This window comes from Procambarus clarkii, chromosome 64, assembly GCF_040958095.1.
Source record: "Procambarus clarkii isolate CNS0578487 chromosome 64, FALCON_Pclarkii_2.0, whole genome shotgun sequence".
Lineage (NCBI taxonomy): Eukaryota > Metazoa > Arthropoda > Malacostraca > Decapoda > Cambaridae > Procambarus > Procambarus clarkii.
This window is the reverse complement of record NC_091213.1, coordinates 32,604,278-32,630,564: the sequence shown is the minus strand read 5'-3', so window position 1 is coordinate 32,630,564 and position 26,287 is coordinate 32,604,278. Positions and strand designations below refer to the sequence as shown.

Below are 26,287 nucleotides of genomic sequence, written 5' to 3'. Positions count from 1 at the left end.
CCTTCCTTCATCTGCAAAAAAACTAATCAAAAGACATATGTACAAGGCTAAAAAAATTCAGCAACACTTACCATACTCAGGCTAAAATAATGGCATTTACTATTTTTAAAAGATTATTAGCAAATTTACAGAAATGGTGCATTCGGAAGACAAAACCAATTTTTCACTTTTGACAATTGAGCACCTGCTACATCCAGATTCTAGGGAGGAAAGGAAGGACGATCTTACTGGATCCCATAGCCTCTCCGAGGCACAAACCAGGCTTTTACACAAACCCCCCCCCCCCTGCACCCGAGCTTTTTAAAATAGTAAATGCCACTATTTTTGCAAAATTATTACGAGATCTATTATTCTAGAGAATAATGCATATAAATGCATATATGCATATAAATACAAAAGTAAATCAAATCTTATCCTTGTATAATATACAAGCTGATGTGAGATCCCTGTCTACAGGTGGACTGGAACTATTATCCAGTAGGCAGTCTACTGTATTTTATCAAACCGTTATTAGTATAATAGATCTCGTAATAATTTTGCAAAAATAATGGCATTTACTATTTTTAAAAGATTATTAGCAAATTTACAGAAATGGTGCATTCGGAAGACAAAACCAATTTTTCACTTTTGACAATTGAGCACCTGCTACATCCAGATTCTAGGGAGGAAAGGAAGGACGATCTTACTGGATCCCATAGCCTCTCCGAGGCACAAACCAGGCTTTTACACAAACCCCCCCCCCCTGCACCCGAGCTTTTTAAAATAGTAAATGCCACTATTTTTGCAAAATTATTACGAGATCTATTATTCTAGAGAATAATGCATATAAATGCATATATGCATATAAATACAAAAGTAAATCAAATCTTATCCTTGTATAATATACAAGCTGATGTGAGATCCCTGTCTACAGGTGGACTGGAACTATTATCCAGTAGGCAGTCTACTGTATTTTATCAAACCGTTATTAGTATAATAGATCTCGTAATAATTTTGCAAAAATAATGGCATTTACTATTTTTAAAAGATTATTAGCAAATTTACACAAATGGTGCATTCGGAAGACAAAACCAATTTTTCACTTTTGACAATTGAGCACCTGCTACATCCAGATTCTAGGGAGGAAAGGAAGGACGATCTTACTGGATCCCATAGCCTCTCCGAGGCACAAACCAGGCTTTTACACAAACCCCCCCCCCCCCTGCACCCGAGCTTTTTAAAATAGTAAATGCCACTATTTTTGCAAAATTATTACGAGATCTATTATTCTAGAGAATAATGCATATAAATGCATATATGCATATAAATACAAAAGTAAATCAAATCTTATCCTTGTATAATATACAAGCTGATGTGAGATCCCTGTCTACAGGTGGACTGGAACTATTATCCAGTAGGCAGTCTACTGTATTTTATCAAACCGTTATTAGTATAATAGATCTCGTAATAATTTTGCAAAAATAATGGCATTTACTATTTTTAAAAGATTATTAGCAAATTTACACAAATGGTGCATTCGGAAGACAAAACCAATTTTTCACTTTTGACAATTGAGCACCTGCTACATCCAGATTCTAGGGAGGAAAGGAAGGACGATCTTACTGGATCCCATAGCCTCTCCGAGGCACAAACCAGGCTTTTACATAACCCCCCCCCCTGCACCCGAGCTTTTTAAAATAGTAAATGCCATTATTTTTGCAAAATTATTACGAGATCTATTATACTAATAACGGTAAATAAATAATAAATAGTAAATAAATCAAAATCAGTTACATTATTTTATCTTATTCATAGCATAAATGTTCTCGAAGATTACTAAAAAGAAATTGAATTAGACTACAGCAAATTGGCAAACTTTACCTTGTATCTGTTTCCACCGAGTTTGTTTGGGGCGTTCTTCAACATATCAGCAATACTTGTCTCAACATCTCTTTCAGTTGCATTAGTGTGGGTGTTGATACAGGCTTCTGGAAATTTATAAGAATTAATTAATATATATAATTATAATTCACTTTGCTATTCCCCATTCCACAGTCCTCTCGTCCTTCCCACTTCCCTGTCCCCACATCATCCCCACTATTCCCACTTCCCTGTCCCATCGTCCTCCTTACCATTTTCCCCTCCCCTGTCCTTCTTCCTCCCCCACCATCTCCCATTCACCTGTCCCTTTGTCCTCCCCAGCATTCCCCTGTCCCCACCATCCCCAACTCCCCAGTCCCCTCGTCCTCCCCACCATTACCCTCTCCTCTGTCCCCTCGTCTTCCCCACCATACCCCCCTCTCGTCCTCCCCACCATTCCAAACTACCTCATCCGATGCATTCTATAATGGTCTGATGCTTCCATCAGAAAATTGGGAACATCAAATGATCTGATATTCCCATCACTGAAAAATAAGAACAGCTAAAAAAATGAAATGAAAAAAATAAAAAAATAAACTATACTCATGAAATGAACAGTATGGTAAACAACACAGCTCAATTTCAATGCAATGTCACACAAAATTATTAAATCGAAATGAAAATAAATTGAAATCTATGAAAATTCAAATTATCAATACAATCGGAAATATTGAAATAATATCGCAACATAATATAGTGTGGGTTGCTCTTACGTGCAACAGACGGTGCTGTTTTTCAAAAAAGGCATGGTTTTACCTGTCACAAGTGTGGCATCTATACTTATACTCACGAAATGAACGGTATGGTAAACAACATAGCTCAATTGCAATGCAATGTCACAATAACATTTAATAACAATAACATTTAAATATACTTTAAGATATAATCTAGAAGAAAATAAGAACATTGAAACGGTTCATGAACTCGATTTCAATAAAGGACACTATGGGGAACTTTGAAAAACAGTTAATGAGTATAATTAGACAGACTTGTTGCTAGGCAGAGGAGTAAATAATGAGATATATGGCAAATTTTGCAAAATATACGGCACACAAACATTCATACCCAAACAAAGCAAAATGCTAGGTAAGAACAAAGCAGTTGGCCCGTAGGGGAAAGGAGATACCCACAAGACTGGAATACAAGTCATTAACAAGCACACAAGTACTACACTACACAACAACCGCACTACTACCAGAACTGGACGAATCACTACCAAAACAACACATTGCACATCACTACCAAAACAACACAACACAACACAAGCATTGGCAAAGAATTATAGACCAGTTGCACTAACATCCCACATAATAAAATTATTTGAGAGTGATCAGGAGTCAGATTACTAGTTTTATAGAGACCAATGACCTCCACAATCCAGGCCAACAAGGATTTAGAGCAGTTTCTATGATCGAGCCACTGAGATCTATAAAGAATTCTGATCAAGAAAGAGATCTAGGGGTGGTTTTAGATAGAAAACTATAACCTGAGGATCATATTAAGAACATTCTGCGAGGGGCCTATGCTACACTTTTTAACTTTAGAATTGCTTTTAAATACATAGGTCAAAAAGTTTTAAAAGTTTTAAAAGTTTTTTAAACCTCTCGTGTATCATGAGTGTGTTAAAGCATCAGATGGTGCATTCAGATGATGAATATTACCTAGTTCCTTCATCTGGGAAGAATGAACACATATTGGTGCATTCGGATGATAAAAACTAACTACTGTAGTTTAATTGATCAACAGACTGTATATCATATGCAGACTGTATGTGGATCTGCGGGCCACTCCAAACAACAGCCTGGTGGACCAAGCTCCACCAGGGCTAAAGCACAAAGTGATATAGATGTGATAGAGATATTATATATATATATATATATATATATATATATATATATATATATATATATATATATATATATATATATATATATATATATATATATATATATGTCGTACCTAGTCGCCAGAACGCACTTTTCAGCCTACTATGCAAGGCCCGATTTGCCTAATAAGCCAAGTTTTCATGAATTAATATATTTTCTCTATTTTTTTTCTTATGAAATGATAAAGCTATCCATTTCATTATGTATGAGGTCAATTCTTTTTTTATTGGAGTTAAAATTAATAGAGATATATGACCGAACCTAACCTATCTTTATAGGATAGGTTAGGTAGCTGAAAATGTTAGGTTAGGTAGTCGAAAAAACATTAATTCAAGAAAACTTGGCTTATTAGGCAAATCGGGCCTTGCATAGTAGGCTGAGATGTGCGTTCTGGCTACTAGGTACGACACATTATATATATATATATATATATATATATATATATATATATATATATATATATATATATATATATATATATATATATATATATATATATATATATATATATCGGACAATTAGTAAAAAAAAAAAAAAAAAAAAAATTAAATTATTTTACCTTGTACCTAGATCCACCAGGCCTGTTTGGTGCCTGTTTCAGTACTTCAGACATCTGGAAGGTCACATCCTCCTCCTCAACTTGTGGATGTGCGTTGATAGATGATTCTGTAAAATTAAGTTATTTATATAATAATAAATTCAGTATAACAATAATATTCTGTAAAATTAAAAGTAATTTATACATCAATCAGATAAAACTCTCCAGAGATGGTGATACACAACATATAAAGGACAAGTTTCAGAACAAAATATGCATTTAGGAATAAGGTTTTGTACATGTAGGTAGCACATGAGAAAATAAGTGGAAGGTGATCAAGTTTATATTAACATGTTAATGACTTTGTTAAGGCTTTGCAAGAATGAAAAAATATTAATAATATAATATCACCTACCAATTAATTGTACATCATTTATAAGTCAATTATTTGCATTATTATTATTCAATACTAATGATATAAAAATGCATTTTGTAATCTACTATTTATGCAAGTATTAAGCACAGGATCATGAAATAAACTGCAAAATACTGTAATGGATAAACCAATTAATTTTACATTTTCCTATAGCTAAGTCAGTCAGTTCTATTAGCAGCAGAGAACAATTATGCCCAACCTCTATTAAATGAAACAATCTTAAGAGCAAGTGATAGAAATATAATCATTTATGCTTGGGATTATGGAATGGTTCCAAATATGAAAAATATCAAGTTTTTTGGTTAAAATTTTTTAACTTAAAATTTACATTTTTAAGTGAATTTATGACCATAATAATTGAATCACTAATATGATTCACTAATATATAATCCTAATAATAATCACTAATATATAATCCATTGAGCATGCTGCATCTCTTTCAGTCTCTTTGCAATTTGAACAAGAGGGTTTTTAATTGATCGAACCATATTCTTAAAGTAAAGTAAATGAGATGTATTCCATATTTTGCAAAATATACGATGAAGGCACACAAACATTCATGCCAAAACTGAAGGGCAGGATTTATGAGGAGACATTAGAGGCATTAAATATTCCAAACTAGAAGACAGAAGGAAAAGAGGAGATATGATCACTACGTACAAAACAGTAACAGGAATTGATAAACTTGATAGGGAAGATTTCCCGAGACCTGGAATTTCAAGAACAAGAGGTTATAGATTTAAACGAACTAAACAAAGATGCCGAAGAAATGTAAGACAATTCACTTTTGCAAACAGAATGGTAAACGGTTGGAACATGTTAGGTGAGAAGGTGGTGGAGGCCAAATCCGTCAAAAGTTTCAAAGCATTATATGACAAAGAGTGCTGGGAAAATGGGACACCACGAGTGTAGCTCTCCATCCATCTGATTGATAACCCAAATGAATTTTTCATGGATATGATACCAACATCAAATCATAAATCAGATGTGATCCTATCCCCACTGGATTTTGAAGAAGCCATAGACAGTATGCCTATGCACTCTGCACCAGGCCCTGACTCTTGGAACTCTATATTCATCAAGAACTGTAAAAAACGTTATCGCAGGCCCTTCACATTCTTTGGAGACAAAGCCAAGATACTGGCATTGTCCCTGACATACTAAAAACCGCAGAGATAGCACCGCCCCATAAAGGAGGAAATAAGGCAGAGGCAAAAAACTACAGACCGATAGCACTAACATCGCACATCATAAAAATCTTTGAGAGAATGCTAAGAAGTAAGATCACAAAATACATGGAATCACAGCATCTCCATAACCCCAGACAACATGGTTTCAGAACAGGGCGCTCTTGCCTATCACAGTTGCTGGACCACTCTGACATGGCACTAGATGCCATTGAAGACAAACAAAACGCTTTGACAAAAAAAAGCCTTTGACAAATGTGACCATTGTGTTATTGCACATAAAATGCGTTCAAAAGGAATTACCGGAAAAATAGGCAGATGGATATACAACTTCCTGACTAATAGAACCCAATGTGTAGTAGTCAACAAAATAAAATCTGGACCATCAACCGTAAAGAGCTCAGTCCCCAAGCGTACTGTGCTTGCTCCAATACTTTTTCTCATCCTCATATCGGACATAGACAAGGACACAACCTATAGTACTTGATCATCCTTTGCAGATGACACTAGAATCTTCACGAGAGTAGGCAACATAGAGGACACGGCAAACCTCCAATCAGATGTAAATCAGGTCTTTCTATGGGCTACAGAAAATAACATGGTGATTAACGAACATAAGTTTCAGCTCATGCGCTACGGAAAAAATAAAAAATATAAAAACGGAAACCACTTACAAAACTCAGTCAAATCATAACATTGAACGGAAAAGCAACGTAAAGGATTTGGGTGTACTGATGTCAGAAGGCCTTACATTTAAAGAACACAATAAAGTAGCCGTCACAACTGCAAGAAAAATGACAGGATAGATAACAAGAACTTTTCACACTAGAGATGCTATACCGATGATGATAGTTTTCAAGACGCTAGTGCTCTCTAGAGTGGAATACTGCTGCATAATGAAAGCCCCTTTCAAAGCTGGAGAAATTACTGACCTATACTTATGCATTTATCTTCGGTTTAACACAACAGGCACCAGACACACGCTAGGCATCATACACACTAGGATAAAACAAACATTAGGCCAGAAGTCAGAAAAGAATTCAAAGAATTTTACTGGAAAGGCTTGCTGTTAGGAAAGGAAGTAATTGAGATGAATTAATGCACAGTATGTCAATTTTGTGAAATATATGATAAAGGAACAAAAACATTTATACCAAAACAAAGATGCAGAACTAGGAAACAGGATTTGTTCAACTGAAATTTCAAGACGGACAGAGACCAAAAGACACAAAAATGGAATCAATATACGAAGAGGCCAAACCCCCAAACATACCAGTAATACAAAGAGAAACAACTACACGGCAGTGAGGAGAGAGGCAGAAAGAAATTTTGAAAAAAAGGAACAAACAAATGTAAAGTAGAACAAATCATATTCTATAAATACAGCAACAACCAATTGCAGGTAAAGGATAATATTCAGAGCTTTTAAATGCATGGATGGCGAAATACTCAAGAAATTGTTCACGACTTTTGTTAGACCAAAGTTGGAATATGCAGCGGTTGTATGGTGCCCATATCTTAAGAAGCACATAAACAAACTGGAAAAGGTGCAAAGACATGCTACTAAGTGGCTCCCAGAACTGAAGGACAAGAACTATGAGGAGAGGTTAGAGGCATTAAATATACCAAATATACTACACAAATATATATACTACACATGCACAATAAACTACCCTACACAGGCTGAGTATGGTGTGTACAATAAATTATTAGCTAAAAGATAAGACTGAGTTTGTATAAATGGGGGTTAAGTCAGAGTGGGAAAATGTAAGTGGAGTGCCTAAAAACCCTGTCCTGGGACCTCTGTAATTCATAATATATACAAATAATTTAGACTCAGGTTTGATCAGCAATATTTGAAAATTTCCAGACGATACAAAAGGGATTTTTTTCTGGATTCAGGATTATTTTTTTATGGCTGAAAACAGGTTTTCAGCAATAAAAGAAATACAGTATTGCTGGAACAACCGTCGACATCTTCAAGAGAAAACCTGAACATCTTCAAGAAGTGAAGATGACCTTGAGAAGAAGTATAGGTTGGGAGAAGTATAGGTTAGGAATTGTCTCCAAAGAATTCTCAAAGAATTACTCGTTATTGCTATCCAAGATAATTAGACGAGCCAAAGCTAAATACTACGAAGATAAATTTACCCAAATAAAGAGTACCTTACCTAAAAATATGTATGTACCTTACGTAAATAAACATTTGATTTTGAAGTGCCGGACAAACAAGGCTGTGGTGGATATGTGGGCCTGAGGGGCCTGTCCAAGCAACAGCCTGTTGGACCAAGCTCTCACATGTCAAGCCTGGCCTTGGAAGGGCTTGGTGAGTAGAACAACTACCAGAACCCTATAATGCATGTATCAAGGTGTCCAGGCAGTGAGCACCACATAATGCAGTGCAGTCCTGTAAGAATAAGCACAGTAAGTATGGGCATGGAGGGGGTGCAGCAGTGGCTTGTGAAGGGCTGGAGAGTAAATGGACATGCCCAGGGGTAAAAAGCATTAGGGTAACAGAACATAGCCCATAAAAATAGTAATGACAATGAATGAATAATTATATGAATGCAATAATACTTCATATCTCAATAGGAATACTAAGCAGGATGCAAGACAAGGTACTGGTGGTGATAGTGGTTGGTACAAGTCCTCACATCCCCACAGACACCAGTAACAGCCCTCACCTCCCAACACAGTACCCTTGTAGCGAGTTAATCTTATACTCGCTTCATTATCTTATAGCATAACTAATTAACACTAATTACAGAAGCTACACAGGTGATACTTTGGTGTGAGTTGAGCGCACTGAGCGTCGGTATCGCTACACCCTTGTTCCTTAACAACCCTTTGGACCTTTATTACAGAAAAATAGAATCAATTAATTTAATAAAATATAAAATATAAGTGCTTACTTACGATAATACTATCGGTGGAACACAAAATCTTCTTCTTCTTGATAGTAGGTGCAGTTTGCATGAAGGGTTAGTCCTCGCCATGACTGAACTGACGACAAAATGGCCGATGTGTTGATATGGCGTCAGGTGACGCTGTGACGTCACAGGTGAGGGACGCTTTGCGCATTACTCCCTCGTACTTAAAAAGTACTACAGGTACTTTTTGGTTTTATTTTTGAATATGGCAGAAGTTGGACAGCTTTTCAAATCATTATAAGGGAGTGAGTTCCATAGACTAGGTCCCTTTATTTACATAGAGTGTTTACATAGATTAAGTTTGACTCTGGGGATATCAAAGAGATATTTATGTCTGGTGGGGACGTGGCCATGTGTTCTATTACATCTGTCCAGGAAGAGTTTCAGAACAGGGTTTGCAGTTAGAAAAAGGGCTTTATAAACGTAATTTACACAGGAGAATGTATGGAGTGAATTTGTTTAGCATGTTTAAGGATTTGAACAAGGGAGCTGTGTGTTGTCTGAAGGTAGAGTTATTTATTGTCCTGATAGCAGATTTTTACTGGATGATGATGGGCTTGAGGTAGTTTGCAGAGGTTGAACCCCAAGCACAAACGCCATAAGAATGATAGGGATAGATAAGTGCATAATAGAGTGAGAGGAGAGCAGAGTAGGGTACATAATATCTGATCTTAAACAGTATACCAACTGTTTTAGAAACCTTTTTAGTTATGTGTTGTATATGGGTGCGGAAGTTGAGTCTCTTGTCTAAGTATAGGCTAAGAAACTTTCCATCATTTTTATTGCTAATGTTTACATTATCTATCTGAAGCTGAATTGCATTTGTTGATTTGTTTCCAAATAAGATATAGTAGGTCTTTTCTATGTTTTGTGTGAGGTTTGTTGGTTGACATCCACAAGTAGACTTTTTTTAATTAATTGTTTACAACATTATTTAACAGGAGTGGGTTGGGGTCAGAGTAGATGAGTAGTATCATCAGCCAACAATATAGGTTTAAGTATGTTAGAGACATTAGGGAGATCATTGATGTATATAAGAAACAGGAGGGTCCTAGGATGCTGCTCTGTGGCACCTTTACGGTAATTAAGTGGTAGAGTGGGAGAGGTTATATCATTGATGGCTTCATATTGGTGTCTGTTACTAAGATAGGATCGGATATAGTTTAGGGCAAGGCCACGGATTCCATAATGGTGGAATTTAAGTAAGAGGTAGTTATGGTTAACAGTATCAAAGGCCTTTCTCAGGCCGATGAAGAGTTCAATTGGAAACTCACTTTTGTCAAGGGCTGAGAAGATTAAGTCAAGCAGACTAACAATAGCATCATTGGTACTCTTTTGGGAGCGGAAGCCAAACTGACAGGGACTTAGTATATTGAATTTTACAAGATTGGAGTAGAGCTGTTTGTAAAAAAAAAAAAAATAATTTTGATAATATAGGTAGATTCGATATGGGTCTGTAATTATTTATGTCTGCCGTGTTACCTCCTTTATGAACTGGCGTTACTCTTGCTTTTTTAAGGATATCAGGGAAGGTATGACACTCTAGGGATTTGTTGAACAGCAGTGCTATGGATGGTGCAAGGGCATGGGTGGCACGCCTGTGTACCATCGATGGTATTTCACTAATGTTCCCAGCTTTGGTTTTTAGCGAGTGAATGATGGACACAACATCTGTAGGGCTGACCGGAGAGAGGAGAAGAGAGTTTGGATAGCTGCGTGAAAGATATGTGGTAACATATGTCTGAGTCTCTGGGATTTTTCGGGCAAGGTGAGCACCAAACGATGAAAAGAAGCTATTAAATTCAGTTGCTGTTTCAAGATCTGTTGCAGGTGTATAACCATCCTTGGAGATTTTTATCTTATTATGTGAATGTTGTTTAGCTCCTAGGATGGTAGAGATGGCTCTCCATGTGCTTTTTATGTTGCCTTTTGCTTCTTTGAATCTATTCTCGTAATAGGAACGCTTTGCTCTTATTATACTATTATTATACTTATATTATATTATTATTATACTTATTATTAATTATGCGGATCAGGACATCACCTGATCAAACACATCAAACATCGTTTGACCACCATCAAACACACACATTTCGTGTGTGTTTGACGCTCACTGATATGTACCAGCGTTGTTTTATATATGGTGCTATTCTATCTTACGCTTTGTTGCTCTTTTTTACCTACGGGCTCATAGAACATTCTATTGCGAAAACATTGGCACAAAAATGAATGACGTACATACAATAATAATGTCAGGACAGTGATATAATTATAAACTTTCAAAGCACTGTATCGCCCATGTGTCGTCTTGTCACCAATACTGGGTAACAGTTCCGCCACTTCCCACACTCTTGCGGGTGGGCAGCGACCATTATTCTACGTTTATATTCATATCACCGTGTTGGGAATTTCATTGCGAGTACATTGATACCAAAATTAACGCTGTAGGACAAGTGTGGAAGTGATAACAATCCCAAGAGTAAAAACATTTTGTTGCTCTTGGGCACTCACGGCGAGTCATCTACGTAGGTATTTATTGGGTGCTGGTATTCATATAACTTTTGGTGACCGTTTTTGCTGATTTTCTTCTAGAGAATGTTATTGCGAACACGTTGGTACCAAAATGAAATACATAGCTCGAGAACTAAGGTCAGGAGAGTAAAAAGAGTATACACATTTTTGTTTTGACGCTTAATTAAGGTTATTGTGAGTACTCATCGCCTGCCTAGAAACTGGAACTAGTAATTCCATCTATCATACATATCATACAAGAGGAGCCACACATCTATGGATCATCCAATAAAATCAGCAGACTTCTAGATGTTACTACTGCTCGGCTTAGACTCGGTTACAAGTATCTCTGGGAATTCTCATTATCTGCTGATGTAGACCTGACCAAATGTAAACTGTGTCAACAAAATTATTCGCACACCCTCCGTCACTATGTGATGGAGTGCGAAAAGATACATGAATTTAGAGACAATTCTATAACCAATGTTCCAGCGATGTGTCAATATTTCATTCAAAATGATCTGCTACCAGAAATTTTAGCCAAATATCCCCAGTTTGCTAACTGTAGATAACAACTAAGTGATTGTAACCTATCCACCGCTGCCCACTGGATGGGGAACGGTGTGCAGGACAAACATATAAATTTTGATACTAGCTCTCCACATATGTCAGTTGCTTAATTTAGAACCTGTACTTGAGGTCGATCTCGAACCCATTGTTGATGTGATGACTTATATTGAATTTTGTAACTAGCTCATCAAGATTGTAACTTGCTTAGCTAAATGAATTGTGGGGTTCAGTCCCTGAGCCCATTATGTGCCTCTGTAACCCTTTCCACAACCGCCCACAAGATGGGTATGGGGTGCATAATGGGGTGGGGTGTCTTGGCCAAACGTGCCACATCAAAACCACAAGTTGACATTGAATGTGAATTAACAATGAGACAAGTAAGATTTATACTAATACATTTATACTAACTCTGTTGAGCGTTGACAATTTATACATCAAATCTGTTGATGTGAGCACTTTAGTTTAGTCTGCCGTTTAAAGAAAAAAAGAGCATATCAATGGTATATCACAGAAAACGAATTTATCATAAACTCATGTATTTGTCTTATCATATTGAACTGCATTCATATTTTTAATATATAACAATATGAATATACAAATTTCTGTAAATCCCCTACCTTGTTGGAATCTGTGGAAATGAATGAGCAAATGTGCTGGCTGAAGGCGCTGAAGGAAACCACATTGGTTTCATTTTGGATACAAATGTCCATGGAAATTCAAAATGGAAACTAATTATATAGTTGAACCTGCAGAGACGAGTTTAAGAATCTGTGTTGAGAGTGATGGACACAGCCTTCACAATTATACTTCAGAGAATGTAAACATCTAAGAGTCATTAGAAATATGTGTAGAATAATAAACCCTACATTGTTTGAGTTAGGGAAAACACCATTTGTGATATATAGATACTATAGCTGTTCCTAAAGATTCACCCTTTTTTGCACCAGCAAGATAACATATAAGATTTTAAGAGTTGACGAATGTTAATATTCTTGTTTGATAAACTGTGAACTTGAGACATAGTTAATAAGAACATATTAACACAACAAAATGTTTTCAAAATCCTTAACACCACTTTCCAGCAACTTATATAATTTATATAAATTATTTTAGAGAATAATACATAAATTATATATTTAAACATGATATAGTGTTTAGTGGAATGTATAAGGAGTCAAATTGTGTTAAAAAGAGCAATTTTTAGAAAATTTGGAAAAATACTTTTTTCTGTTCAAATTATAACTAAATGGATTATAAAGGTTTCACTCAGCCAATATATATCATTCACAATTTATTAATGAATTTTACAAAAAAACACCATAAATTTTATATTTAAACATGTAAAAACTATTTGTTTTACATTTGGAAGAAAATAATTGTAGAAAAACAATTTATAATTAAACCTTTGTGTTTGGATTTTTTGAGTAAAAGTTTCTCAAAGGCTCTCCTGCACCATTCTCAATGCAAATCATTCCCACACCTATGGCAAGAGATAGGCGAACGTTGTGTAGATGATTTGTGTTTGCTGGGTATATATATATATATATATATATATATATGTATATGAATGGTCCCCAGGCATATATATGCAACTGAAAACTCAGTTGCCAACCCGTTCTCGCAAATTTAATAAGTCAATATTGACTTATTAAATATGTGCATAGGTGACATACTTAACATAATAGATATCCTTAAAAAGATTCATAGAAAACACCGACCTTACCTAACCTTGTTAGTATCTTAAGATAAGCATCTTATTGCTTCGTAATTACAATTATTACCTAACCTATAATAGGTATAGGTTAAGTAATAATTGTAATTATGAAGCAATAAGATGCTTATCTTAAGATACTAAAAAGGTTAGGTAAGGTCGGTGTTTTCTATGAATCTTTTTAAGGGTATCTATTATGTTTTGTATATCACCTATGCACGTAGTTAATAAGTCAATATTGACTTTACGAAAACAGGTTGCAGTTGCATATATATATATATATATATATATATATATATATATATATATATATATATATATATATATATATATATATATATATATATATATATATATATATATGTCGTACCTAGTAGCCAGAACGCACTTCTCGGCCTACTATGCAAGGCCCGATTTGCCTAATAAGCCAAGTTTTTTTGAATTAATATATTTTCTCTAATTTTTTTCTTATGAAATGATAAAGCTACCCATTTCATTATGTATGAGGTCAATTTTTTTTTAATGGAGTTAAAATTAACGTAGATATATGACCGAACCTAACCAACCCTACCTAACCTAACCTATCTCTATACGTTAGGTTAGATTAGGTAGCCGAAAAAGTTAGGTTAGGTTAGGTTAGGTAGGTGAGGTTGTCGAAAAACCAATAATTCATAAAACCTTGGCTTATTAGGCAAATCGGGCCTTGCATAGTAGGCAGAGAAGTGCGTTCTGGCTACTAGGTACGACATATATATATATATATATATATATATATATATATATATATATATATATATATATATATATATATATATATATATATATAACTGAAAAATCACACCCTAGAAGTGACTCGAACCCATACTGCCAGGAGCAACGCAACTGGTATGTACAGGGACGCCTTAATCCGCTTGACCATCACGACCGGACATAAGGAAGTGATAGCCGAAGCTATTTGAACCACTTCCCAGCCGGCACTCGGATGGTAATCTTGGGCATAGCATTTTATCAAATCACCTCATTCTTTGGGGCACACGTGAGGAACACAAATGCGAACAAGCCTGAATGGTCCCCAGGACTATATGCAACTGAAAACACACACCCTAGAAGTGACTCGAACCCATACTGCCAGGAGCAACGCAACTGGTATGTACAGGGACGCCTTAATCCAGTATGGGTTCGAGTCTCTTCCTAACCTAACCTAACTTTTTCGGCTACCTAACCTAACCTAACCTATAAAGATAGGTTAGGTTAGGTTAAGTAGCGTTGGTTAGGTTCAGTCATATATCTACGTTAATTTTAACTCTAATAAAAAAAATTGACCTCATATGTCGGAAAATCCGACACCATTTAATATATCATACAGACAGATAATAGCTGTGTTGTATAAACAAGTTACCCATAGAAAACGTAACTTGTAGTGGAATTACAGTCTATAGAAAACGGGATATCATTACCACACACTATTACATATTCACCACCTATTATGGTGGGAATTATTCTTAAATACATTAGTCTTTGGACTTTACCATCATAAAAACATCTCATATAAATTAACTTAATTATCAGAATTAAAGTAGAGTAATTGTGACCCTTCTATCACTTTCTGTCATCTGGACAATGTAAGCCAGGCGTGAGGGTGAGGGAGGGGCACCCATTGTTGATATTAAACCAGAGGCTCACGGGAGCAAATACAGCTCCTGTTAATTTTACTTGGACGTAGTGTTATGGAAACCAAAGGTGTACTATCTTCAATACGCTGTCAACAAATTCAAGTTAAGTGTTGTTCCGAAACCCATTTATCTTTCATTTATGGCCATTAATTTCTGGATATAGGGTGGGCCGGTTAGAGCACGAGAAAGCCTCATACTAAAGGTAATTAAGCCAGGTCTTCATTGTTCCATGTACAGTGTTTTCTCTGATATAGCTTGTCATATATTAGGAACCTGGCTTCACAGTTAGCGCCCTTTTGACAGGTCAAGACGAGGAAGCAAGGCTTTGTGCATCAGTTACCAGGGTGATGGAAGCTACCTCAAAGAGGGAAAATGTGGTGTCTACATCCTGGTTATACCTGGTGGACTAAGGCCTGCTGTAAAATAAGATAAGGAACCTCTTCAATGTATGTAGTCTAATACTGTAGTTTGATTGGCTGCATATATATAAATTAAATTAATATAAACCCCCCCTAATGTGTAGAGGATCGATTTGTGAGATTATGAGATTATTGCAGAAATACAGTCCACTTATCATTATACAAATTGCTATCGAAGTATACAAATTAACGTAAATATAAATTCTATATAAATTCATATAAATTAAATAAATATAAATCTCACAGGTCGGTTCCCACATTATTTGGTCATCTTCGAACCGGATGACGGATTATTTGATCCTTTGAACCCACATTTAGTCAACTTAGTACCGGATGAACCAGTTAACCAGTGGATTCATTAAATAAACTAGTGCTGTGTGATTTAAACAAAGGCCAGCCAGTCAAAGACAGCGGCGTTACCTCGTGAGAGTTCACGAGCCCCGCTCAGTTCAGATCAGCCTAGTCAGCGGTTTCATGCACACCCACAGATATTTGGTGGCGTGTTATTCTGTGAAATGACAGCGCTAATATTGAAGCCAGCCAAATTAGTGGCTGTGTCACGAGATTGTTCACGGATTTTGTGGTGTTAAATTTCGCGAGAGATTATCTACGAATTTTGTGGACTTTATTTCGCGAGGTCACTAATAATATTTAATACTTCTAGATAATATTAGAAGTTTCATAGAGGCTAATTAAGAGGCTATTATCAATAATATCTTCAACACGCTGTCAACAAATTCAAGTTAAGTGTGGTTCCGAAACCCATTTATCTTTCATTTATGGCCATTAATGTCTGGATATAGGGTGGGGCGGTTAGAGCACGAGAAAGCCTCATACTAAAGGTAATTAAGCCAGGTCTTCATTGTTCCATGTACAGTGTTTTCTCTGATATAGCTTGTCATATATTAGGAACCTGGCTTCACAGTTAGCGCCCTTTTGACAGGTCAAGACGAGGAAGCAAGGCTTTGTGCATCAGTTACCAGGGTGATGGAAGCTACCTCAAAGAGGGAAAATGTGGTGTCTACATCCTGGTTATACCTGGTGGACTAAGGCCTGCAGTACAATAAGATAAGGAACCTCTTCAATGTATGTAGTCTAATACTGTAGTTTGATTGGCTGCATATATATAAATTAAATTAATATAAACCCCCCCTAATGTGTAGAGGATCGATTTGTGAGATTATGAGATTATTGCAGAAATACAGTCCACTTATCATTATACAAATTGCTATCGAAGTATACAAATTAACGTAAATATAAATTCTATATAAATTCATATAAATTAAATAAATATAAATCTCACAGGTCGGTTCCCACATTATTTGGTCATCTTCGAACCGGATGACGGATTATTTGATCCTTTGAACCCACATTTAGTCAACTTAGTACCGGATGAACCAGTTAACCAGTGGATTCATTAAATAAACTAGTGCTGTGTGATTTAAACAAAGGCCAGCCAGTCAAAGACAGCGGCGTTACCTCGTGAGAGTTCACGAGCCCCGCTCAGTTCAGATCAGCCTAGTCAGCGGTTTCATGCACACCCACAGATATTTGGTGGCGTGTTATTCTGTGAAATGACAGCGCTAATATTGAAGCCAGCCAAATTAGTGGCTGTGTCACGAGATTGTTCACGGATTTTGTGGTGTTAAATTTCGCGAGAGATTATCTACGAATTTTGTGGACTTTATTTCGCGAGGTCACTAATAATATTTAATACTTCTAGATAATATTAGAAGTTTCATAGAGGCTAATTAAGAGGCTATTATCAATAATATCTTCAACACGCTGTCAACAAATTCAAGTTAAGTGTTGTTCCGAAACCCATTTATCTTTCATTTATGGCCATTAATGTCTGGATATAGGGTGGGCCGGTTAGAGCACGAGAAAGCCTCATACTAAAGGTAATTAAGCCAGGTCTTCATTGTTCCATGTACAGTGTTTTCTCTGATATAGCTTGTCATATATTAGGAACCTGGCTTCACAGTTAGCGCCCTTTTGACAGGTCAAGACGAGGAAGCAAGGCTTTGTGCATCAGTTACCAGGGTGATGGAAGCTACCTCAAAGAGGGAAAATGTGGTGTCTACATCCTGGTTATACCTGGTGGACTAAGGCCTGCTGTACAATAAGATAAGGAACCTCTTCAATGTATGTAGTCTAATACTGTAGTTTGATTGGCTGCATATATATAAATTAAATTAATATAAACCCCCCCTAATGTGTAGAGGATCGATTTGTGAGATTATGAGATTATTGCAGAAATACAGTCCACTTATCATTATACAAATTGCTATCGAAGTATACAAATTAACGTAAATATAAATTCTATATAAATTCATATAAATTAAATAAATATAAATCTCACAGGTCGGTTCCCACATTATTTGGTCATCTTCGAACCGGATGACGGATTATTTGATCCTTTGAACCCACATTTAGTCAACTTAGTACCGGATGAACCAGTTAACCAGTGGATTCATTAAATAAACTAGTGCTGTGTGATTTAAACAAAGGCCAGCCAGTCAAAGACAGCGGCGTTACCTCGTGAGAGTTCACGAGCCCCGCTCAGTTCAGATCAGCCTAGTCAGCGGTTTCATGCACACCCACAGATATTTGGTGGCGTGTTATTCTGTGAAATGACAGCGCTAATATTGAAGCCAGCCAAATTAGTGGCTGTGTCACGAGATTGTTCATGGATTTCGTGGTGTTAAATTTCGCGAGAGATTATCTACGAATTTTGTGGACTTTATTTCGCGAGGTCACTAATAATATTTAATACTTCTAGATAATATTAGAAGTTTCATAGAGGCTAATTAAGAGGCTATTATCAATAATTGTGTATATCATTTCTCCAAAATAGAGAATTATTTAATATATATTGCACTAGTGATCACAGTATAATATTTACTAATTGCCAACCCACAACAGGGTGGGAAATTACCATTGACTAGTTGAACTATTATTGCTCATCCTAGTCCCTTTATTATCATAGTCAGTTGTACTATATTGATCAACCTAACACCATTAATGAATGGTCCAGACCCTATTTTGGGTGTAATTTTTATCAACTCGAGTTGAGTTGTGTATATATAATAATTTACTTATGATCATTACACCTTTGAGTGATTAATTAGTGTCAATTCCATCCCAGGGTGATATAGAAGAGCTAACCTAAAGGTACTTCCAATGACACTGGTTTATCACTCAAATCATTAGTGTGTATGATTGTATATATATAATGTGTATTAATTTTAAGTGCTAACCTCTAGTAGAGGTAGGATTATTGCCTAGTGAGTGCATTTTACCCTAGGCTACCATTAGAGCTTGTTCAGTATTATGAGCAGCCCAAGTACAAGTCCCACAAGGCTTCACCAACTAGCCAGTATGGATAATGCAGGGAGAATGAAAAGAACCCTTGCAGGTCTTAAAGGCCACTTAACAAGACAGATCAAGAAATGTGAAGATTTGTCACAACAATCTCAAGTTGATTATGCTGACCTGGAAAGCTATTATCAAGCAGCTGCAGGTAAATTTGAGCAAATCAAATGCCAAATAGCAACATATGTGGCTGAACTTGCCAACACTAATTTATCAGAAACAGAAATAGATGACATTATGGTTGATCTTGCGAATTATGAAGATCACACTCAGGCCACGTTACAGCCTTATGTCAAATTAATTGCCCAGAACAAGGCAACAACAACAGCAACAACAACAACAGTTGCATCTAATACGAGTCAAGCAGAAGCTCGACTCCCTCCAATTAATTTACCCACTTTCTCAGGAAAAGATGAGGAAGATTGGGACGAATTTTGGAACAAATTCGTTGACCTTGTAGACTCAAAACAATCTTTACCAAAGAGTAGTAAATTCTCTTATTTGCAAGGCCAATTATCAGGTGAGGCTAAAACAGTAGTATCCCATCTGAGATTAACTAATGACGGCTATGATCTGGCAGTAAAACTCCTCAAGGATAATTATGCTGATCCAGAAGTAAGAACATCACATTTAGTTCATGAGCTGTTGCATTTACCCCCACCGGAGGCTTCAGCTGATTCACTTCAAGTCTTCAAGCTGGAGGTAGAATCATTGATCAATGCCCTCAGCCTGACAGCAGATACAAACGGGGCTGAGTGGGTCTTGAAAATAATTGTCCAGGAGAAAATACCTAGGGACATATTGAGACAAATGAGTGCTCATTACAATAAAAGTATCTTATCCATGAATGAAATATCTGAAGGTTTAAAGTCAGTAGTTCATCAATTACGAACACATGACAAATTAAAACCACCAAGTAAACCCTCAGAAACCAATAATAGTAAACCACAGAGTACCAAAGGTACTCAAAATCAATCTAGACAATATAATTCAACACCAAAGTGGAACAGTAGCAGTGTGGGCGTATATGCAGTGTGCCCCTCCAAGCCTATAGTTACTGTGTCACCCAAGAACGTGACACCAAAGGGTACTGGAAGCTATGGAACATGTTTGTTCTGCAATGAGAAACATTCAATGTACCACTGCCCTAATTTTCCTGATAGTGACGCCCGTGTTGAGCGACTCAAAGATTTGCAACATTGCACGAGGTGCCTCAGGAAACATAACATCAAGGACTGTGAGACCCAATTACACACCTGTAATAGGTGTAACAAAGGTCAGCACCATGCAGCATTGTGCAGAGACACCAAAACAACGTCTCCAAACCCCAAAGTGGAAGATAGCATTCCCACCTCAGTACAGTACTGCAAGGTGCAACAAACAAAGAGTGTCCAATCGGCAAAGTCTAAAGGTAATACGACTTTGCCTACTGCCCAAATTACCATCCTGAATAAGAGGGCCAAGGTCCATACCCGTGGGTTGTTTGACCAAGGATCCCATAGAACATATGTCACTAAAAAGTTGGCAGATGAACTACAATTAAGGCCTGTAGCCCAGATGTCATTCAATATCTCAGGGTTTGTAACAAATGCAGGACCTCAAGTCTACCAGGTGGTACAACCATCAGTACGTTTAGGCAGGTACGTCTGTCGAGTACAAGCCATTGTGGTGGACAAAATACCAGTAGACCTACAATTTCAAGGTCAGAGAGCAACAGCCCAATTCCTGAGAAATAGAGGAATAAAATTGGCAGATAATATTAAGTCTGATCACCTCACCGACTTCGGTCTCCTTGTAGGGACAGACTATTGTCATCGATTCATCGGTAGCCCTACTAAATATCAGGGTATAACCATGTTAAACTCTGCAGGAGGTAAATTACTCTCGGGCCCAGTATCAAGCCTGAGGAGACCTATGCCTGCAGATAAACAATACCAATAGAAATCTAAATTTGTCAGCTGATTATATTTCTCCAGTAGCATTATACTAAGAAGATTACAGCTGACTATTCCAACAGAGGTTGATGTTAGTATCATCATATAAAGCTGAAGATGAGTTCATGAGGCCTCAGTGGCAAATCAGTGAACAGTAGCCTAAAACAGCTACAAGTCACTACGACCAATGTCACTGAACCCACTGCAGTCTCAGAACCATACTTTACTTTAATGATGAGCTATTCAATCTTCTGAATCAATTAACTAAATTAAACCCCAATAAATCTGATGACTGATTTGATACATTTATTATTTAATCAAGATGTATTCCATGGGCCTCAGTGTTTATATATCAGTGACCAGTTACCTGAACAAACTTCAAGTTATATCCAATGTCACTGATCTCACTGCAGTCCCTGAATCATACTTGACTGTAGTACTTGATCACATTCAGTCTTCTGGGTTAAATAATATGTAATTAGGCTTGAATATTAGCCTTTCAAGAGTTAACAGGGAAATGAAATCGCATTAGACTTCTAACCCCTGCAACTCTAGTACGGGACATCCGTCCTGTACGAACAGACGCACAAATGTGTGATTACTAACTACGAACATCAAATTAATCTAATAATTCGAAGGAGGAGTATCGGTGTTCGTCTGTTCTAAATAGAACTTCGACCTGTGAGCAGCCCCTGGGGAATTATGTCGGAAAATCCGACACCATTTAATATATCATACAGACAGATAATAGCTGTGTTGTATAAACAAGTTACCCATAGAAAACGTAACTTGTAGTGGAATTACCGTCTATAGAAAACGGGATATCATTACCACACACTATTATATATTCACCACCTATTATGGTGGGAATTATTCTTAAATACATTACTCTTTGAACTTTACTATCATAAAAACATCTCATATATATTAACTTAATTATCAGAATTAGAGTAAATGTGACCCTTCTATCACTTTCTGTCATCTGGACAATGTAAGCCAGGCGTGAGGGTGAGGGAGGGGCAGCCATTGTTGATATTATACCAGAGGCTCACGGGAGCAAATACGGCTCCTGTTAATTTTACTTGGACGTAGTGTTATGGAAACCAAAGGTATACCATCTTCAACACACTGTCAACAAATTCAAGTTAAGTGTTCTTCCGAAACCCATTTATCTTTCATTTATGGCCATTAATGTCTGGATATAGGGTGACCCGGTTAGAGCACGAGATATTAGCCTCATACTAAAGGTAATTAAGCCAGGTCGTCATTGTTCCATGTACAGTGTTTTTTCTGATATAGCTTGTCATATATTAGGAACCTGGCTTCACAGTTAGCGCCCTTTTGACAGGTCAAGACGAGGAAGCAAGGCTTTGTGCATCCGTTACCAGGGTGATGGAAGCTACCTCAAAGAGGGAAAATGTGGTGTCTACATCCTGGTTATACCTGGTGGACTAAGGCCTGCTGTACAATAAGATAAGGAACCTCTTCAATGTATGTAGTCGAATACTGTAGTTTGATTGGCTGCATATATATAAATTAAATTATTATAAACCCCCGATAATGTGTAGAGGATCGATTTGTGAGATTATGAAATTATTGCAGAAATACAGTCCACTTATCATTATACAAATTGCTATCGAAGTATACAAATTAACGTAAAAATAAATTCTATGTAAATTCATATAAATTAAATAAATATAAATCTCACAGGTCGGTTCCCACATCATACATAATGAAATGGGTAGCTTTATCATTTCATAAGAAAAAAATGAGAGAAAATATTTTTATTCATGAAAACTTGGCTTATTAGGCAAATCGGGCCTTGCATAGCAGGCCGAGTACGACGCTCTGGCTACTAGGAACAACACACACACATATATATATATATATATATATATATATATATATATATATATATATATATATATATATATATATACATATATATATATGTCGTACCTAGTAGCCAGAATGCACTTCTCGGCCTACTACGCAAGGCCCGAATTGCCTAATAAGCCAAGTTCTGCTGAATTAATATATTTTCTCAATTTTTTTCTTATGAAATGATAAAGCTACCCATTTCATTATGTATGAGGTAATTTTTTTTTATTGCAGTTAAAATTAACGTAGATATATAACCTAACCTAACCAACCCTACCTAACCTATCTTTATAGGTTAGGTTAGGTAGCCGAAAAAGTTAGGTTAGGTAATCGTAAAACAATTAATTCATGAAAACTTGGCTTATTTGGCAAAATGGGCCTTGCATAGTAGGCTGAGAAGTGCGTTCTGGCTACTAGGTACGATATATATATATATATATATATATATATATATATATATATATATATATATATATATATATATATATATATTACATATATATATATATATATATATATATATATATATATATATATATATATATATATATATATATGTATATATATATATTTATAACCACAATTACATGACATACATCTTTGATACAGAATTAATATAAACTGGGTGATGTAAGTCATACATTGACAATACACAAAGTAAGTAATATATACTGTCACATAAGCTTATCATAATTACAATTTTTGTGATACGAGGCTATCAACCAAGATATCACTGTATAGTTTGAACACAATCATACACCAGCCTCAGTATGATCATACTGGTGTATGCGTGGTCATAACATACAGCAACCAACAACAACAGGCAGTTTAACAGGAACCACCAACAACAGCAGGCAGTTTAACAAGAACACCAACAACAGCAGGCAGTTTAACAGGAACCACCAACAACAGCAGGCAGTTTAACAAGAACACCAACAACAGCAGGCAGTTTAACAGGAACACTAACAACAGCAGGCAGTTTAACAGGAACCACCAACAACAGCAGACAGTTTAACAGGAACCACCAGCAACAGCAGACAGTTTAACAGGAACCACCAGCAACTGCAGACAGTTTAACAGGAACACCAACAACAGCAGGCAGTTTAACAGGAACACCAACAACAGCAGGCAGTTTAACAGGAACCACCAACAACAGCAGGCAGTTTAACAGGAACACCAACAACAGCAGACAGTTTAACAGGAACACCAACAACAACAGGCAGTTTAACAGGAACACCAACAACAGCAGGCAGTTTAACAGGAACACCAACAACAGCAGGCAGTTTAACAGGAACACCAACAACAGCAGGCAGTTTAGCAGGAACCACCAACAACAACAGGCAGTTTAACAGGAACACCAACAACAGCAGGCAGTTTAACAGGAACACCAACAACAGCAGAGAGTTTAACAGGAACACCACCAACAGCAGGCAGTTTAACAGGAACACTAACAACAGCAGGCAGTTTAACAGGAACACCAACAACAGCAGGCAGTTTAACAGGAACACCAACAACAGCAGGCAGTTTAACAGGAACACCAACAACAGCAGGCAGTTTAACAGGAACACCAACAACAGCAGGCAGTTTAACAGGAACCACCAACAACAACAGGCAGTTTAACAGGAACCAACAACCACAGCAGACAGTTTAACAGGAACACCAGCAACAGCAGGCAATTTAACAGGAAAACTAGGAACAGCAGGCAGTTTAACAGGAACCACCAGCAACAGCAGACAGTTTAACCGGAACCACCAACAACAGCAGGCAGTTTAACAGGAACACCAACAACAACAGGCAGTTTAACAGGAACCACCAGCAACAGCAGACAGTTTAACAGGAACCACCAACAACAGCAGGCAGTTTAACAGGAACACCACCAACAACAGGCAGTTTAACAGGAACCACCAACCACAGCAGGCAGTTTAACAGCAACCAACAACAACAGAAGCAGGCGACTAAACAGCCACCAACTGTCCAACAGCATCCGCAGCCGCCAACAACATTAGACAAATGAACAATCCCCACCAGGAAATTAACCTAACAACAATAACATCTGTGCTCCGAAGAACTGTCTGCAGTTGCAATATCAACTAAGAGCGCAAAAATCTGTACAATTGTTGCAGCAGCAAAACCCACTTGATGTATAATACCTACCACCTTACAATCAGCCTCGGCACTAGGCAATACCGTCAGAAATAGCAGCAGAGGTAGCAGTACCAGCGGAGGTACGAGGAGCCACCTCAAGCAGCAGGCAGAAGAAACAACAGCAGCAGGCAACATAAATAGTAACATGTATTGACTAGAATCGGCAGCAGGCGGCTGTACTACAACACCTGTAGGCAATAGACCAAGCAGCAGCAGACAGTAGGAGACTGTGTAGTACCCGCTGCTGCTGGTACTACACAGTCTCCTACTGCCTGCTGCTGCTGGTACTACACAGTCTCTTACTGCCTGCTGCTGCTGGTACTACACAGTCTCCTACTGCCTGCTGCTGCTGGTACTACACAGTCTCTTACTGCATGCTGCTGCTGGTACTACACAGTCTCCTACTAACCTCACCCACACACTGGACTGCGTTACAGTCGGTCTCTTATCATGCCGTTACTGAGCAACTAAGAAGAAGGAAGCTGTTGTAAGGCGTGAGGGAAGGTTAGGGAGACACCGAAAATTGACCTCACTTGTTTCGTTCTTGTTGTTGTTGTTGTTTTAGATTCAGTTACTCGGAACTAAAAGTTCCAAGTAGCATGGGCTATGGTGAGCCCGTAATTGAGTTCGGTTATTCGCGATAACCTTGTTACTCTGATATTTGGGTTAACAATTTATATGGAGGTGGGGTTTCCTCCTTTTTCCCTGTTTCTTTTTCGCTTCTGTTTTAGTCGTCTTTTAATAACATCATCTTGGTGGCGGATGTAGGTGCAGAATGTTCACTAGTGAGTCCCATTCCTCAACGGCTTTCCTAATCATTGTAACGGCTGTGGAATGTGCTACTAATGCAGCTGCTGTCGTTGGATTACTGTTTAGTTTGATGTGTAGGGAAGTTTGGAGAGAGAGGAGAGAGGTGGGCTTATCTTGAGGTTATCTTGAGACGATTTCGGGGCTTAGGGTCCCCGCGGCCCGGTCCTCGACCAGGCCTCCTTTTTGTTACACACCCCCGAGGAAGCAGCCCGTAGCAGCTGTCTAACTCCCAGGTACCTACTTACTACTAGGTGAACAGGTGCATCAGCGTGAAAGAAACTCAGCCCATTTGTTTCCGCTTCCACTGGAAATCGAACCTGGAAACTCAGGACTACGAATCCGAAGCGCTGTTCACTCAGGTGTTAGGCCCAAAAAAAACACC

The 26,287-nt window shown here is 37.2% G+C and overlaps 1 protein-coding gene across 2 annotated transcripts in view; it reads right to left on the bottom strand.

Annotated features, from left to right (window-relative positions):
• The window catches only part of LOC138354644 (uncharacterized), a 10,891-nt gene extending 1,930 nt beyond the window's left edge, over nucleotides 1–8,961 (bottom strand). Inside the window, exons 1-3 of one of the 2 annotated variants that reach the window (XM_069309002.1) lie at nucleotides 8,863–8,961; nucleotides 4,345–4,451; nucleotides 1,861–1,967 (exon numbers count right to left, since the gene is read on the bottom strand). In XM_069309002.1, coding sequence (XP_069165103.1) covers nucleotides 1,861–1,905 — 45 coding nt within the window. In that variant the 5' untranslated portion in view covers nucleotides 1,906–1,967; nucleotides 4,345–4,451; nucleotides 8,863–8,961. Of the gene's footprint in view, nucleotides 1–1,860; nucleotides 1,968–4,344; nucleotides 4,452–8,135; nucleotides 8,274–8,862 lie in introns of those variants that run through there. The other variant, XM_069309001.1, reaches the window with a different exon arrangement.
• Nucleotides 8,962–26,287: the final 17,326 nt, after the last annotated feature.